Source organism: Trachurus japonicus, chromosome 8, assembly GCF_045865225.1.
Source record: "Trachurus japonicus isolate A0001 chromosome 8, Traja_1.0".
Classification (NCBI taxonomy): Eukaryota; Metazoa; Chordata; class Actinopteri; order Carangiformes; family Carangidae; genus Trachurus; species Trachurus japonicus.
This window is the reverse complement of record NC_140914.1, coordinates 30762300-30780900: the sequence shown is the minus strand read 5'-3', so window position 1 is coordinate 30780900 and position 18601 is coordinate 30762300. Positions and strand designations below refer to the sequence as shown.

The following is an 18601-nucleotide window of genomic DNA, read 5'->3' as shown; positions in this document are numbered from 1 at the left end:
CATACGTAGTCTAAGAAAAAAAGTGGAAAAGTCAGGGGGCAGGGGCCCACTTTAGTATTCTTTCAGGGGCCCAGAATTCCTAGCAACAGCCCTGCTCACATGACCAACAGACCAGCTACTGTTGCTCAGTTCATGCTGGTTCTGATAGAAAGTTGTCACAATACAAAATGTTAGGTCTGATTGGTGTATCTGGATCACACTAGCAGTAGAGAAAAAAGCAATTGGAGATCATGTAGCTGGCAAATGGTGACATAAAACATGAGCAATATCCAAAACTGCTAATGAGGCAGAATAATCTGGCGGCAATTTTGACGCTGAGTCAATAAACCAAAGATAAATCTGCAAATCCATGAAGTGGCGCCGTGCAGCTCAGTATGCACCACAGTGCAATTCATTCCCAGAGGCTCAGTGACCCGGGGCCAATGAGAAGCTTGGCAGGCTCAGACACACTCACAGAAAACCACTCATTAGTCTGACAGCACCACAGTCTCTCTTCATTAATCACTGCTTCAAGAGCGATTAGGTGTCAGATTTTAGTTTGGGTCGCTCAGGTAACGTTGGGTACATCAGTGCAGCTTGGGATAACAGGAGTTTTACTGTGCAGTCTCCTCCAGAGGTCAGGCATTTTAATTTTTTACTCATCCCGTTTCAGCATTTATTACACTGCAGCAGTTTTATAGAAAGAGAACAGAAGGTTCTCTAAAGGGTTATGGAATGCAATGTTTTCCTTTTATTGTTTTCCAAGTAGGCCTGTAATTGTATTATATTATTTTCAATCTATCATCCATTCTAATGTGCAGTTTTATTTGTCTTTGCTCCATCCATCCATCCATCTATCCATCCATCCATCCATCGTCTTCAAATACATGTATCTTTATGCATTTGGCACATATAATCAAATGTGTATCTAAGACATGATTATAGCTGATTTATTAATATCAACTTTTTTCAGAAACTGATTTAAAATACGTCATGTTGATGTAGTGATGAAGTTATATCTAAACTTTACATTTAAAGGTCCATATACTGCGGTATAAAGGTAGATGTTCAGGTGTGGTTAGATTATAGAGTAGGTCAAGCCTCTATATTAATGAAGTTAAATTATGGAAGTGCTCAGTCCACAGCAAAATGCACTGTATTCAGAATCTGAGCCTTAAAACCAGCCGTCAGGACTTCTGTAACTTAGTGATGTCACAACAAAGCAGTCATCAAGCCCCACCCACCAGATCTCACCATCAAACCAGACAGAATTGAGCACACAGCCAGAATACAATCTATAAGAAATAGGTTTTATTTCACTTTGTTGTCCCTTCATGTTCAATAAATAATGCTACATTCAAACAATGACTATGAGCCATTTTTTAAAACTCCCAGGCAGTTTCTACTTCAAGTCCAAATACCTGGTTTATGTTGGATATAATAAATGACATCATTAAACAGGTAGGTAGAGGAGCTTCTGCCTCACGTTCCTAACCCACAGCTGTTGTCTGCAGCATGTTGTAGGTCTGACTTTGGGGACAGTTCAGTGTCATGCTGATCTGATCCCAGTCCAGGTCAAGACACCACCACCTTAGAATCAGACTGAGCCTGGTCACATTGAGGGGGAGTCATGGTCACCTTCCACAGCTCCTGCAGAAAAGCATAACAATGTATATTAATAAAAACCTTAACTTCCCACTGCAGGAAAATGCATAATCTGTAGCTCTTTCACCCAAATTGTGCAGCAGGGGGCAGCTATAGAACCTGAAGTACCTGCACAAATCCTAATACGTGCACATGGACATGGACATGAACATGAAGGTCAAGAACAGTCAAAATAGTGTCGAACTCATAACATTGAGAAAAGTCTTAAAGAGCAGAAAGCACATGGACATCAGTACTAACAATAATACAAATGCCATGTTACCTCAGTAAACCCATGTCAGGACCTCTGAATGTATCAGACTTAAAGGGATACGCCAACATTTTTTTTTCGTGTCTTGCCTCACTCCCGAGTCCATGACTAGCAGATAGACACCATCCTTTCGACTGTGCGTGCAGTAACAAGGGAGATAGAGCTGTATCGCCCGTAATTAGCTTAGCTCAAACGCTGGAAGTGTACCGGTAGTGTTAGCCTGCCTCCACCTAAAGTCATCAGAGAAACTCTTCAGCAACTCTAAATGGAAACCGGTGGGCCGATCTTCGTCTCAGAGCTGACAAAACTCTCCGGTAAGGCATCTTGAGCGGTCAAATGCCGCTAACGGGACGAGATCGGTCAAAACGGAGGGTTCAAGCAAAGGCGGTTTATTTTGGTTCAAGCTAGCTACATTGAGGGTAGGTTAGCTTCCTATTTCAAAGTAAAAGCACAAATTCTATCGTCATGGTTTTCTGTATGTAAAAGACAACAGGTGTTTTATTTTGTGAAAGTAACCGGAAGTGCGTTGGTCACAACGGCTAGCTTGCGTAGCGCCGAATTCGTCCGAACAAAATTGTAAACAGCTGGTATTTAGACAAATTAACGACACACTGCTGATCTAAACGGCTACTTTCTCGCCTAAAAATGTTTGAAATGTCGATAAAGTGATATATTTACAGAGTTTAGAGCTGAAATGAAATCAGCTTCAGACTGCTGATTTCGGCTCGGGTAGGAGGCAGGCTAACACTACCCATACACTTCCAGTGTTTGAGCTAAGCTAATTACGGGCGATACGGGCTCTATCTCCCTTGTTACTGCACGCACAGTTGAAAGGATGGTGTATATCTGCTGGTCATGGACTCGGGAGTGAGGCAAGACACAAAAAAAAAATGTTGGCGTATCACTTTAAGAGTTGGTGGAAAAGTTATTTCATTTTTTAATGGAAACTATAACTAGCCCTCAAAATTACTATTCTTTCAATTAAATGTGCAACTTCCAACATAAGATGTGCAATAACATCTGTATTCTGACAGACACATCACCCAGTGCAGAGGAAGAATAAGCTATATAGATTCAACCAGTCACCTGAGCTGCTGGTTGAATGGTCCAGATGCTACTGGAGACATGATGAGTTAATATTGGACCAGGGCAAGTTTTTTAAACAAATTGTGTTTGCAGTTACACAAATTAAATCTAGTTGTCAGATGAGCACAAGAGAAGTGAAGGTCATAAGTTAGATTCAAGGGTCAACTTTACATTGGTTTAAAGGGATATTTCAACATTTTGGCAAATTTGCCTATTGCCATAATCCCTATAGTTTTAGGAGTAGGTTCATTACCTTTAATTGTCAGTGCAAGTTGTTTTGAGATCGATGGGGGAGAGACGCCAACTGCACGGTATTTCCACAATTTCCTCGTCAAACTAAATACACAATCCAACAAGTCCAAAAGGCTCTGGTGGACAAGTTGTGACCGGCACATTCACCACGCTATGAAATAATAATGGAACGTTACGAGACAGAGTTGTTTTGGAGGCAAATGCAGCCGGAACTACATTCCAGACACGGCTGCTGGGCGGAGTGATTTCAAAAGCAGTAGTTATGTGTATTTGCTTCATGTGTCATAATGTTACATAATTATACGTTATTATTTCATAGTCTGATGAATGTGCAGGTCACAACTTGTCCATAAGAGTGTTTTGGAGTTGTTGGATTGTGTATACACAATAGGCCAATTTGCCAAAATGTTGAAATATCCCTTTACGGTTAAATAGTATATAATGATGTAATATATAATGATGTGTGTGAGTGCCTCTCTTACCAGCTGCTCTATCCGTTCATACAGAAGAAACTGGGCAAAGTTAGAAGGAACCAGTTCCACTCTGAAGCTGCAGCGTCCGTCCACCAGGTCTTGGAGCTGGGACAGACAGCGGCTGAAATGGTTGTATGCCTCACAGGAAACGTCCATGTGTCTCAGGGTGAAGTTCATCCTTAGAACAGAGAGACATGGAGACACGGGAGGAGACGTGGTTAGTGCAGAGGCTGTGGCTGGAGATACAACTAACCACACACACACACACCGTCAAGTGTTTGTACTGACACACAGAGGTCTCTGTCAATGACATCATATCCTGAGACGTCCTGTGTCCACTCAAGAGCTCTGCGATAGTCAAACTGCTTCCTTCAGTGTTTCTACTGGTTTGAATCCCCTGGTGTGTTTGTTACGGAGCGGAGGACAGCATCAGTTAAACACTGACTGTACTTCCATGATCCCATGTATTTGAATGATGTTTATTTTGTCATTGTTTTAAGGCAGGCAGAAGTTACACACTTAAAAGCATGGCCCATCGCCATAATCCCTATAGTCATAGCAGTAGGTTCATTATCTTTATTTGTCGGTGCAAGCTGTTTTTAGAACGGCGGAGCAGAGCCGCGAGCTGCTCAGAGCTACGCTACGGAGGCTCATGGGATTTCTTGGTTTCCCTCATCAAACTCATCAAATACACAATCCAACAACTCCAAAACGCTCTGGTGGACAAGTTGTGAGCTGCACATTCACCACGCTATGAGATAATAACACAACGTTACCAGACAGAGTTGTTTTAGAGGGAAATTCATGGAAACCGCTGACCTGCGTTGCCTTCAGGGACAGTTTTTCAGCAAGCAGACTCTGTATTTACCTCGAAACTCGAAACTCTGTCTGGTAACGTTGTGTTATTATCTCATAGTGTGGTGAATGTGCAGGTCACAACTTGTCCACCAGAGCGTTGTGGAGTTGTTGGATTGTGTATTTGATGAGTTTGATGAGGGAAACCAAGAAATCCCATTAGCCTCCGTAGCGTAGCTCTGAGCGGCTCACACAGGTTTCCTCTCACCTCTTCTCTATGGAGATGAAGACAGTGCAGGTGTGAGTGAAGCTGCTGCAGAGTCGGTACAGAGTCCTGAAGAAGCCGTCGGTCAGATCGTCATCGTAGCAGACTGATGACACACAACACAGGTATGTCATACACTGGGAGTATGTACAGGTTCATCTCAATACATTACAATATTATGGAAGTTCATTTATTTCAGTAGCTCAGCTCAAATAGTGAAACTCATATATTATATAGACCTATTACACACAGACTGAAATATTTAATGTCTTTATTTCTTTTAATTGTAATAATTATGACTTACATTCAATGAAAACCCCAAATTCTGTTTCTCAAAAAAATGAGAAGGTAGTGAAAAAGTTCACTATGGTAACCTGATGATGTCACACTAATCAGCTGATTAACTACTGCTGACCATCATACACTTTACTGAGATGTGTCTGTACCTCATGATGTAACAATGTCAGTTTACAGGATTGGTTCCTTAGGTTTGTGACCTATTAAACTCTAGGTGTGTGAACCTGTGTTAAAGAGACACGGTGTTCATGTCTTATATCATAATATCTCCTATCTGTGCCTCACAAGAATCCATTATGATGTGTGTCTTTGTCCTGGGCCTGGACGGCTCTGTGACGATGTTTTAACTCTGATCAGATGAGCGACCTACCGTCAGCAGCGATGATGAAGGTGGTGTTGTCGTACAGATGGGCCACTTCCTCCTCGGTCCAGCTGAACTCCTCATCAGCATCTGCACACACAGTACAGGAAGAGCATCATCCATAGTCGCCTCACTTTACTCACTCAGCTTTAGGTTACAAATGCTGCAGCTTAGGCACTGTTGTCTGCTTCACATAACACTGCTAATTTACATAGCTTGGTTAAAGTTAAATTTAAAAAAAGGGGGAAACAGAACAAAGTGAAACATCACATGCTCTCTCATTGCCTATCTTCAGCTGCACTGTAAATACTGGGGCTGAAAAACCTCCATCAGGACTCTGTACATTTCACATCACTCTCGTGTCGATTTATTGTCAGGTCTGATCATGAATAAAATGATCATGATCATGAATGAAATAAATTAATATTGAATATAATAAATGCTTATCAAAGAACATAGTGAAGAAAAGTGCTATCTGTAAACCTTTAAGGATCTTCACGGTTCCTACGCAAGTATGGAAAGTATGGAATTTGATTTTATACATTTCCAGGTCTGGAAAAGTATGGAAAATGGAAACTATTGTATGGAAATATATTTATCTTAATACTTATCTGGGTTTGGTCTAGTTATTTGAGTTTATTGTACCTAGCTACAATCTCCTGGAAATGATTTGGTGACATAATGGCATACAAATTCAGAATTATAAAAACAAATGATTAATTGCGTAATTTATTTACATGATACACATCTAAATACTCAAATGTCAGAAATTATTTGAATTTTTTTTTTACAGAGAAGTCTGGAAATTATGGTCTGGAGAAAGTATGATAATTTTGAAATTTCAAATGTGTAGAAGCCTGAATCTTGGTCAGGAAGGAGCTGGTGTTACTCTAACTCTGGTTATTGTGTGAACATATTTAATGTCATTAATAGAAGAAGTTGGTTTAGTTGTAATCATATCCAATAAACCTCAGAGTCAGTTGTGACATGCAGCAGAGGGCCATGAGTTGGACCTGAACCCAGGCTGATCAGGACTAAGGCTACATGGTCTGACTTCATCAGGATGAGCCACCTACAACAAAACTAATGAGGTGATGTATCAGTATGTGAAGGGCAAAATGAGCCAACCTTTATTTTGTTAACTGTGTGTGTATATGTGCGTGCCTGTGTCTTACCTGTACAGAGGTCATGCTGGAGCCAGTCTAACTGTTTCACTCTCACCTCACCACCTGACGGGCAGACAGACTTTATTAAGTCACATTCACTCTCATTGTTTTATTAGCACGAGAAGAAAATATATATATATAATATATAAATAAACACTACATCAACAGTGATGTTGATAGGTTTTCAATGTAGTGAGTCCCCGGGACCCACAGGTGGTGATTGGAGTGGGTCCCTGGGAAATTCAAACACAGTGGATGACCCCCTCCCTTCAGAAACTGGGCCCAGGGCAGTACTCCTACATGATAACGACCCCAAACACACCTCCAAGACGACCACTGCCTTGCTAAAGACACTGAGGGTAAAGGTGATGGACTGTCCAACATGTCTCCAGACCTAAAACCCTACTGAGCATCTGTGGGACATCCTCAAATGGGAGGTGGAGGAGCGCAAGGTGTCTAACCTCCACCAGCTCCATGATGTCATCATGGAGGAGTGGAAGAGGTTTCCAGGGGCAACCTGTGAAGCTCTAGTGAACTCCATGTCCAAGACAGTTAAAGGTATAATGTGTAGGAATTCCCCCCATCTAGCGGTGCGGTTGCATATCAGAACGTATTCTTGATGTTGCATTCACATGAAATCGGACAGACGTCAGACAGACAACAGACGCTGCATGTAACAGGATAAACAAGCGTCTATGTCTAGCACCTGAATGCAACACCAGTGCCTCCGTCCTTCCTCACACTACACAGTGGTGACAGTTTTAACAGGCCGAGCCCACAGCTCCGCTGAGTTTCCGTGGTTACCTACGGTCACGCTGCCACTCAACGTAAAAAATGGCGATGCAACATGGCCGCCTCGGTTCTTATGTATTTGTAACGACTTGTAACAACTCATTCTAAGGTACCAGAAAGCTTTCATTTGTATGCGGGTGTGATTCCACTTCAGTGAAATACGTATTTATGAAAGACATATTTGATTTTTGCTAATAAAAAGCCAAATACGTTACACACAAATTGACACTTTGGGCACAATTTGGACATTTTCACTTAGGGGTGTACTCACTTTTGTTGCCACAATGTTGAGTTATTTTGAGGGGACAGCAAATTTACACTGTTATACAAGCTGTACACTGACTACTTTACATTGTATCAAAGTGTCTTATCTTCAGTGTTGTCCGATGAAAAGATATAATAAAATATTTACAAAAATCTGAGGGGTGTACTCACCTTTGTGAGATACTGTATGTTAAAGAGCCTTCAAAAAGTGATATTTCCATAATGTGTCCCCATTAATGTCAAAATGTTCTGAGCATATGTGGCTTGTGAAAAAATGGATCAAATATTTATTCCAGTGACTGAGGAGCAAAAGAATGATAAGGCAGGTGATCAAGAGGGCCACTTCCATTCAGGAGTGCGTAGATCACCCCCTTCAGACCGAGTTTGAACTGTTACCTTCAGGTCGGAGGTTAAGGGTGCCTTCTATCAGGACAAATAGATCCTGTATAGGGCTTCATTTGTTCCTTCTGCTATCATAATGTTGAACAGTGTTAAACAGTGAGATAATTGACAGCTGTCTTGACCACACAGTCTCTTCTATCTCACCTCGGGTCTGAATGCACTTGAAAATGAATTACTCTGCTCACTATTAACAGAGGTTGATTGTTCTGTGTGTGTTTTATGTGTATTTATGGGTATTGGAGGTCTTTATGTGTTTTGGACCTCCTGGCTGCAAATTTCCCAACAGGGACAATAAAGAGAACTTTGAACTTAGGTTCTGTCCTCCAATTGACGTCAATAGACTCAGAACAGAAAGCCAGCTCACACAGCTACAGGAGGTGACTGAACATGAGCCATGTCCTCTCTCAACTCAGAGTTTTAGCTGAGCTGAAGTGTAGGATTTGGTCGCTATAGTAACAGCAAATAGATTTAGATTGACTCATTTGTCAGACACTTTTTATGACCGAGGACATCGGTGAGGCCTCGGTGCAGTGGGAGACCAGCACCTAAGTACTGATGCTGAAGCTGAAGCTGATGTTTGATCATCATCTGTCTGGTTGTCATGGCTACAGTCCTGCAGCTTCACCCGCCTACTTAATAATAGTGATTTGACGGCTCACCTGCAGACTCCATCAGGCGTCTGTTTAATGACACGTTTCTCTTGCACATGCTCAGGAGGTCTTCTCCAACGTCTGAAAAACAAAACAACAGTCAAGTGTCTCCATGAGATCTGTCAAACATGTCCAGATGTTTGGACGTCATGGACCACTGGCTGAGAGCAGAGGCTGTGACACAATCGTTGTACATAATCTCAACACAAAGACCCACTGTGAGTCTTCCTCTGAGTCTTCAACAGTGTCTAATAGAGAACGAGCCCCATTCTCCGACCATGAGATGCTGCTAAAAGCTCAAGTGGAGTGTGTGAGTGTGTGTGTGTGTATTCCCAGAAGTTTAATTCATATTAAAGGTACATTGTGTAGGAATTACTCCCATCTAGCGTTGCGGTTGTATATCGCAAGCAACTCAATCGTATTTTTCATGCTGCATTTCATGAATATTATTAATGAATTTCTTGTTGGAGATTAATAAAACATGTTTTATTCTCATTTATTCTTATCACAAATGACAAATAATAATAGATTTCACTGTTTCATCACTATCTCCTGGCTGTATTTTATTTTATTTTATTTTAATGTTTATTTAACAGGGACTATAGCTATATACAACATTGCCACAAAAAATGGGAAAATGTGATGCATATTAGAAATCTAGCTTCAGCTAATTTGCAGTCTTTGTCCCTGATCAGGCTTTAGAATAGGATAAAACATACTGAATACAATAAATGCAATGATACAAATACAGAGTGGATAATACAGTGAATAGGTACCATGAATAAATAAACACAGCCGCAAATTTCAGATTAAAACACAAGTTCAATTTAGCATTAAACATTAGTAAAGTGATGTATTGACAATGACTTGAGAGACATTAAAGGTACATTGTGTAGGAATTCCTCCCATCTAGCGTTGCGGTTGTATATCGCAAGCAACTCAGTCGTATTTTTCATGCTGCATTCACCTGAAATTGGGCAGATGGCTGCACGTAACGGCATAAACAAGCCTCTATGTAAACAAGTGGTCCGTCAGCACGAGGCAAAACAATACACGTGACAATATGTTGTCATGGCGATGTCATATTCTTTACCTGACCCATGTTTTACCGGCTTTCTCTCGACTTCTGTGAATAAAATGACATCTGGTTTGTTACCGACGGCCGTCTGTCCGACTGCAGGTGAATGCAGCATCAAATAAAATAAGCATAAAATAATAAAATAATCAAAGTCTGCTTGACGGCATCATACCTGTGCAGTACACTGTTTTGGCCACGGTTGCCATGGCGATGCTGGTCAGGCCTGTTCCCGCCCCCAGCTCGAGAACCGTCGCTCCTCTGAATGTGATTGGCTCCGACAGGATGAAGTCGGCCAAGAGGAACGCCCCTCTCCACACCTGATGCAGGTAACACACACATGGGTCCTCATTTATCAAACATGCATAGAATCTGGTGTAAATATCAGCGTGTGCCAAGTGTCACATGTGATTTACGAAAAGTGTGTACGCTGACGATTTTGGTGTAGAACCGGAGTGGTGTTGATAAATCTGCCGGCTGAAAACGATAATTTAAATGTCACCCCCTGATATATTCCTGCTTTAGAGGCGTCGCCCTGCCCCTTTTACGACATGGAGACACGGAAGACGGCCAAGAAGAGGGACTTTACTGACATTACCACGCTGAACAGGGAGAGAGCGGCACCATTAAATAACTGGACATTAATAGAGTGATTTTTGTGGATAATACAAGCGCCATCACTGGTGGAGGGCGGCTGCCGATCACGTTAGGGAACCCAGCGATCTCATGAAACGCTCCTGCAGTTTACAAAACAAGTGTTTGAGAAATCAGAGCCTAATTACTGCCGTGAAGGCGACTTTATAACCGGCAGCACTGATGGTATGGTTCGGCTGATGGAGGGATGTGAAACACCGGCCCAATCCTCGCTGACAGGTCCCGGTGAGTAGTACAAGGCAGTGCAAGAGGAGAGCTGCTTGAAACAACAGCTGAGTCACCCTAATTGATTTAAATAGTCTTCTATTGCCTCTCATGCACGGCCTTGGTAAACTTGGTCATTCATTTTATTCTAGGTGAGGGTGTCCACAGTGAGGATGTGGATGATGGTGAGGGAGAGTCAGTAGTGGTGCAGCGGATCAGTGTTGATCGGCATGCAAGTGTTCTGCGGATCATGATGAAAAAAAAAGTTGTGCGTGTTGTAGGGCTGGGTACTGGTACTTGTGCACCTCCACAAACCATGTGACAGCAGAATGTGGGAGGGGCAACACACAGACAGAGGGAGGTGAGTGAATTCTACTGACCTGTTTGCCGACATCCTCCAGGGGCGTGGCCATGGTGTGCTCTGCAGGGGGAGGAGATTCAAACATTAAACACACTGTGTTGGCAAGAAGCTGGCGATACAAAACACAAATCGAACCATATTTTCCAGGGCTGCTCTGTCATATTAGAGATTCTGAAATGTAAAATCCCTTTAGAAAATTAGTATGATTGGCAGCCAGTAAAAAAATCTATCACGAGAAAATGGTTAAAAGAAGAACCACGCACCACTGACGAATGGATTGACATTGTATATGAGATTTATGTGATGGAGAAGATGACATTTGGGTGAAAAAGAAAAATTCTATAGGATCTGGACCAAACAGACTGAATATGTAAAACTGTTCAGATCAGATTTCAGTTGAATGGACCTGTGCTTTGTTCATGTGATGGGTGGATGATCAGAGGTGGTGAGCTCCCCTGTTCTGTTCTGTTGTTGGTCATAAATATAATAACTAGTGATTTATAAGAGAAAATCCCAGAAGGCAATTTAGACAAAATCGCCTGAACTTTCTGCATCCACCCCACAAACAAGGGACAAATAACCTACTATGGACTAAAGAAAGTCTGAAATGCTATGCTGTAATTATTGTATGTAATGGAAATCTACCTTTCCAAGTAAAAAGAAAATGTAAAAAAAAATATTATATACTTCAAAAATGGTCTCCAATAGATAAATATATCATTATCATGTAGGTGACTGGTAAAAAGACCAAAAAAACAGTTCTGAGATCTGAGACAAAGACACGTTTAATTTGTCTTATTTATTTACTTTGGCAGGACAGTCATCAAAACCATGATGATGACGCAATGAACAAAAGCACTCATGAGGAAATCTTACCGATCCTGATAAGATCTTTGAAGCTCTCATCATCTTCATCATCTGTGCCCTGCTCTTCCTCTTCCTCTTCCTGTCCAGGGTGGGACTGTCTCAGAATGACGGGACAGACCGTGTCTCTGCCTCCACAGTTTCTCCTCGGTCTTAGAATAAACAGTGAGAACAGTGGTGGGTCAGTAAATCTACAACGTGTACTTCATGTTGTGTGTATAGCTGTGTGTTTGTGTGCGTGCAGCTGATCCACACCTGTGTGTGACGTCCAGGTCTCCATCTTTGTCCAGGCTTGGCTCCACATTTCCTCCTTCTTCTTCCTCTTCAGCTTCTTCTTTGGTGACATCTGTGTCTTTTCCCCCGTCTTCCCTCACATCATTGTGCTCCTCCTCCTCCTCCTCCTCTCCTCTTTTCCCAGGAACGCCGTTGTCGTGCCTCTCAGCATCTGACAAGATCCTGAATTTAGAGATGAAGACTGGATGGAGAGGAACAGAAGTAAAGTTAAATTCTTTTGCCTTTGCTGCTTTAAACGAGTTCAAAAGTAAAGCTTTAAAATGTCCTGGTCTCAAATCACTGATACAAAAGTGAAACAGGGGATTTCTTCTCACACTTGTGTCACACTCACCAGGCTGTCCCACGTGGTTGAGGCGTGTCATGAGGTGGCGTGTGTTGGGCAGGAACATGTGAACGTCTGACAGCACGGTGTCATGTTGAAAGGTGATAATGTCCATGGCTGATGGTTCATGGTCCCTCACTGATCTGCCTCACACAGCCTGGGACACACAGATCACACACACAAATACACAATCATAGGGTTGCAAAATTCCGGGAATTTTCAAAGTTAGAAACTTTCCATGGGAATTAACAGGAATATATGGGACTAAATGGGAAAAAATCTGAAATTTACAAAATTGATGGTTGGCCCTTAACAGGGAACTTAAATATAGTTGGGGAAAATATATTGTAGCATAATCTTGGCTAAAACAACCAGATTTAATGCAAGTATTTGAATATCTATGCTATTCCTCAATCACATGTACACACACTGCTTACTGCAGAGCTAATGAGGCCACGCCCCCTACATGCACTTCACATTCCTGTTGGGGTTGAGTAATATTTTACTCAACGTTCATGTTTTTGTTGTTAAGTAAAATAATTGATTGTTCATACAAGAATTAAAACTTGATAAAGTTCTACTCACAAATAAATCTGTTGAAATGTTGTGTTTATTAATTGTATTATTTTGCAGGGATGTCTGCTTATGACAAAACAAAAATTTACATGATTCAGTTTGTTTAAATTACCCCCAATTTCCAGTTAATTCCCATGAATTCCCAATGATTCCCATCAATTCCCACAATTCCCATGGAAAGTTTCCAATTTGGAATATTTTCAAAATTCCCCATCTTAACTTCCCATTGAAAGTTTCTGGAAATGTTCCACCCCTTTGCAGCCCTACACAATCATAATACATACATCATTACATTACAGGGTACACATCTGCTTTGTTGATGCCTGTTTACTTGCTATTCATTTTTGTCAGGGATTAGTACTTTTTCTCACCTTCTGTAAAAAACAAGGAAACATAATTGTCGACTGTTAATTTCTCTGTTATGTGATCGGTTTCCCAATAAACATATTTGAAACTAAAAAACATTGTCCCTCCCTTAGCGTCTCTGCCACTGAAACCCTTATCTACGCATTCATCACCACCAGACTTGACTACTGCAACAGCATCTTTTATGGCCTCTCATCCAGACCAGAACCCTCAATAAACTCCAGTACATCCAGAAACAAGCACCAGACCTGGGGCGACAGAGCCTTCAGCGTCGCTGCCCCCTCCCTCTGGAACTCCCTTCCCAAACCCCTCCGCACCTGCTCTGACCTGTCCAGTCCACTTTCAAAACCTCTCTCAAAACCCACCTCTTCAAGCCTGCTTTTAAAACCTAAATGTTGTCTGTTTTTATTCTTAACGGTTGTAATGCCCCTGATGTTTTAATGCTTTTCTGTGCTTCTTGTGTGATTTTTTGTTTTTTATTTCCTGTACAGTGTCTTTGAGTTCTTGAAAAGCGCTTTATAAATTAAATGTATTAGAATTATTATTACTATATTTAGGAAAAAATAAATCAAGTATAATATAAAGCCATAATATAAGAATAACATGATCATTATCCTCAATACAGACAACTGTAAGACAATGACAAGGAGCACCAAGCAAAACTGGAAAATTCAAAGGTGCAGGACAACATTTGGCCAATCATTCCTCTCTGCATGCAAGGTACACACCTATAGAATTTTTTACCATCAGAAATTCAATCCCAAACAGAACTAAAGAGGTTTAGTGTGAAAGTTAAACATTGGCTCAAGCAGCAGCAGAAATGTGAACATTAAAGGGACATTGTGTAACATCTCCTGTTATCTATTCACAAAAATCGATTATCTCATTCAAAAGTCTGTTTTTCATTAATCAGTAATCGCCCCCATCAACAGACTGAAGTGTTCCGGTAAGCTCTGAATTTGCCGTTCATATCATTCTGTGGTATACTGATGTGTTGATGAGAAGAAGTGATCACCGCTGACACGTCTTTTCTTGCATTCAAAAAGGGGTTTATTACGAGAAAGAACAGTGTCGAAAATGGCAGAATCCTGGAGAATCTCTTGTGTGTAACTCCAAAACTCCACCTTCTCTATCCACCTTTTTCCGAACGTCAAAAACGTAGCCTATTTTGCCGGTTTTGCTCTTCCGGTGGAATTTTATGTTTACGTTTCCATGGTTTTGGTAGTCGCAGTAAATGCATGGATTTCTTTTTTTTTTTTTTTCAATGAAAATCTGTAAAACGCATGGATCATCAAACCAGCTTTTAACAGTGGATATCACACAAATTGACATCCGTGTTAAAAGCCAGCGTTAATAGATCCATGCGTTTACCGCAACTATGACAACGACTGAAAACCATGGGAACGTAAACGTAAAATTCCACCAAACCGGCAAACCGGAAGCCAGTTTTGACCATAGATGACGTTCGGAAACTTGTGGATACAGAGAAATGTAGCTGAACAGGGTGGTCATAAACTAAGACAATACTAACCTGTACAATTTACCCTCTGGCATTTAACCTCTAGGCCGACGCAAACATACTGTAGATGGGGTGAACCAAATAGGCTACAGGTGTCCATGAAAAGTGACTTCACCTCTGACCTAAACGTTTAGCCTTTAGGCCAAACACATTACACATTATAACAGGTCATTTTCCTTTTAAGCAAGATAAGAACATACCTGAAGAAGAAAGTAAGATAATTCTGAAGATAAAAGCAAAGAATTTTAGGTGGATAATACACTACAATTCATAAAACGTTGGCCAGGTAAACAGTACGACATCGCCATGACAACATGTTGTCACGTGTATTGTTTTGCCTCGTGCTGACGGACCTTGTTTACATAGAGGCTTGTTTATGCTGTTACGTGCAACGGCTGTCGTCCGTCTGCCGTCTGCCCAATTTCAGGTGAATGCAGCATGAAAAATAGAGAGTTGCTTGCGATATACAATCGCAGCGCTAGATGGGAGGAATTCCTACACAATGTACCTTAAACATCTCTCAAGTCATTGTCAATACATCACTTTACTAATGTTTAATGCTAAATTGAACTTGTGTTTTAATCTGAAATTTGCGGCTGTGTTTATTTATTCATGGTACCTATTCACTGTATTATCCACTCTGTATTTGTATCATTGCATTTATTGTATTCAGTATGTTTTATCCTATTCTAAAGCCTGATCAGGGACAAAGACTGCAAATAAGCTGAAGCTAGATTTCTTATATGCATCACATTTTCCCATTTTTTGTGGCAATGTTGTATATAGCTATAGTCCCTGTTAAATAAACATTAAAATAAAATAAAATACAGCCAGGAGATAGTGATGAAACAGTGAAATCTATTATTGACAGATAAACAGCAGCCGTTATTTGTCATTTGTGATAAGAATAAATAAGAATAAAACATGTTTTATTCATCTCCAACAGGAAATTCATTAATAATATTCCTTCTTTAATTTTTTTTTTTTTTTTTACATTTTATGTCCAGCAAATAAAATTGTGCTCTTTCCCACTTTCCTTAAGTTTCTGAGTTTTTTCTTCTTCTATATTTTATTTAATATCTCAGAGACTGTTATTTTTTGATGACAGTGTGCATCACAACAAAATTCAAATCATTATTATTTATATTTTTCCAAAATAAATGAAATATATTTGAATCATTTTTACACTATTAGGCTATAGTTTAATGTGAGCATATGTACGTGTGTGTGTGTGGCTGAGTAGAGTAAATGGATAGTTGTTTATGAGACAGCAAATTCCGTTGTATGTTGAACAATAAAGACATTCTACCCTATTTTATACCACAGTAAGCTGTTTGTTGCCCTCAGAAAACATTAATATTTGTTTTATCTGCAGGTCAGTGACTGTATCTCTCTGGACAAAGTCAAACAACGTGTTTGAATTTATCTAGGCTACTGTAGCTAGATGAGATAAGGTTTGTTCTTATCCGTTTATGATACGATTAAAACCATACAAACACAGGCGGACAGCCCCGTTCAGTCCGGGGTTCAGCAGGTGCGGCCTGGATTGTGAAACTTTACCGTCACACCTCCACTAGTTAAAGTTAGCACGGAGCCCCGACCGGAGCACCGGAGCACCGGGGACCGTCAACAGTTCCCACCGAACCCCGTCAGACCAGACCAGACCAGACCAGACCCTGAGCCCGCAGCTGCTGCAGCTTATTACTCTCTCATTGATATCGCCTCTTACCGTTTGTGATCCAACGGCACGAAGCACGCCCCTCCGTCAGCTGCTGCTGCCACTCAACACCAAAACAGTCCAACACTGAAACCTGTCCGGGCGGGAACACAGAGCAGTCGGTTTCCGCCCGGAACTAAGATGACGCTCAGCTGCTGCTACACACAGAGCAGCCTGGTGCGTTATGCTCAGAGGCTGTTAATATAATAATAATAATATAATACATCCATGGGCTGTATGCGGTAAAACACTGCGCTATGCAACGTCTGTTGTGGCGCAGCAAAAAAAAAAAAAAAGACACACTTTACAATAAGGGTCCCTTATTTAACGGTAGTAGCCTACTTCCATTTCTTCTTTGCTAGACAATATAAGTTCGCTTCTTTCTGCCCCCTTTCATTCAAGAGTTACAGTATTGCCATTGTTTTATTTTATTTTTGGTTTTTATGCTCGATAAATGAAATAAATAACTAGTTAGTACATTATTAAGCATTAATTAGCTGTTTACAGGCTATTAACAATCATTATTATGTATTACTTAGGATTAGGAAACACATGAATTAATGTAGCCTTAGTAAGCAGTTAAGTAATGTTTACTACTCAAAGTTAGTTAATAAATTATTTAGTAATAATAAAAGTTGAATAATCATTATGTATGCATTACTTAGCATTAATTAACACATTAGTTTATATATTAATGTTTAATAGGTACTATACTAACTAATGTTAATTAAGGGACCCTCATTATAAAGTGTTACCAAAAAGAGAAAAAAAAAGGAATTTAAAATAATTTTATGATGCAACAGAATGTAAAGTAATTTTTCTGCCCACATAACAGGGTGTAGATAGAAGATTCATATAGCCTACAGGCCCTAGTGCCTTGCAAAAGTATTCATACCCCATGAATTTTTCCACATTCATGTCACGTTACAACCACATGTATGTTGAAAACTGCTGTTCACAGACTCTCTCCATCCAGTCTGACTTAACTGGAGCTATTTTGCAAGAAGAATGGGTAAAAATTGCAGCCTGTAAATGTGTAAAGCTGGTAGAGACACATACCCCCAAAAGACTTGCAGCTGTAATTGCAGTGAAATGTGGTTCAACAAAGTATTGACTCTGGGGGGCTGATGCCACACTTTTCAGACTTTTATTATAAAAAAAAATTTAAAAAAAGAAAGAAAGAAAAGAACTAATTTTCCTTCCACTTCAAAATTATGTGCTGGCCTCAGTCCCTCAGTGGTGCTGTCCAGCTGCCTCTGCAGCTTCCTGCCGGAGGTGTTGGTCCTCTTCCTCCTCCTCCAACAGACTCTGCAGCTGCTCCATACAAGATTTTCTTTTCTCCATCTGAGCAGAAGATATAGGGGGGCTAAAATGTATGCAGAAAGAAGGACGCTGTACCACTGGTCCTGCTGCATACCTTACGCGGTGCAGTGAACCTGTCGCTCAGCAGCATACCTGACGCTCTCATTTTTGTTAACTGGGATATCTAATAGTTCCACAGCCAACGTAGTGCTACATTTAGCCGAGCCTGAGACCGACACGTAACAGTGTGGCGTTGTTGCCTTCTCTTTTCACCAATAGCCCCATCCCGCCTTGTTTGCATGACTAGTAACATTATAATCGCACCCTGTGTGTAACAAAATCGTGTTTGATCATATTGCAATATAATTGCAAATGCAATTAATCAATGAGCCCTTTGTGCAAGTGACACTTCACCAGTGTTGGGCAAGCTACTTGGAAAATGTAAGGAAAGGTTTCAGTAAGGAAAATTATTTTCTTTCTATGCTAAATGATGTTTCTATTAGTAGTAACTGTCAACTCAGGAAATTACTTTTTACGTGATTCAGTAATGAAAGGAAACATTCTTCATTCAAAAAATACTTAATTAATATAATATATATCACAAAAAAAGACAGAAATTCACTTGTCTGTCATGTTTTTAACCAATTGTC

The 18601-nt window shown here is 40.6% G+C and overlaps 1 protein-coding gene across 2 annotated transcripts; it reads right to left on the bottom strand.

Annotated features, from left to right (window-relative positions):
- Window positions 1-1268: 1268 nt before the first annotated feature.
- mettl22 (methyltransferase 22, Kin17 lysine) lies at window positions 1269-16804 on the bottom strand. Of its 2 annotated transcripts, none has more exons than XM_085785158.1 (12): window positions 16662-16804; window positions 12481-12628; window positions 12111-12330; window positions 11868-12007; window positions 11011-11051; window positions 9948-10092; window positions 8707-8778; window positions 6599-6652; window positions 5433-5513; window positions 4769-4871; window positions 3715-3883; window positions 1269-1629 (listed from the first exon to the last, which is right to left on the bottom strand). In XM_085785158.1, the coding sequence occupies exons 2-12, from the start codon at window positions 12584-12586 to the stop codon at window positions 1555-1557; spliced, it is 1206 nt and encodes a 401-aa protein (XP_085641284.1). In that variant the 5' UTR covers window positions 12587-12628; window positions 16662-16804; the 3' UTR covers window positions 1269-1554. The 2 variants fall into 2 exon arrangements, with proteins under 2 accessions (XP_085641284.1, XP_085641286.1); XM_085785160.1 differs by lacking the exon at window positions 16662-16804 and adding an exon at window positions 16493-16588.
- Window positions 16805-18601: the final 1797 nt, after the last annotated feature.

Coding starts and splice junctions, on each gene's coding strand:
- mettl22 (XM_085785158.1), bottom strand. CDS start 12,586: ATGGACATTATCACCTTTCAACATGACACCGTGCTGTCAGACGTTCAC. Junction 4,872..5,432: donor CTTCATCATCGCTGCTGACG/GTAGGTCGCTCA, acceptor GTGTGTCATCAG/TCTGCTACGATGACGATCTG. Junction 1,630..3,714: donor ATGAACGGATAGAGCAGCTG/GTAAGAGAGGCA, acceptor GCTTTTCTGCAG/GAGCTGTGGAAGGTGACCAT.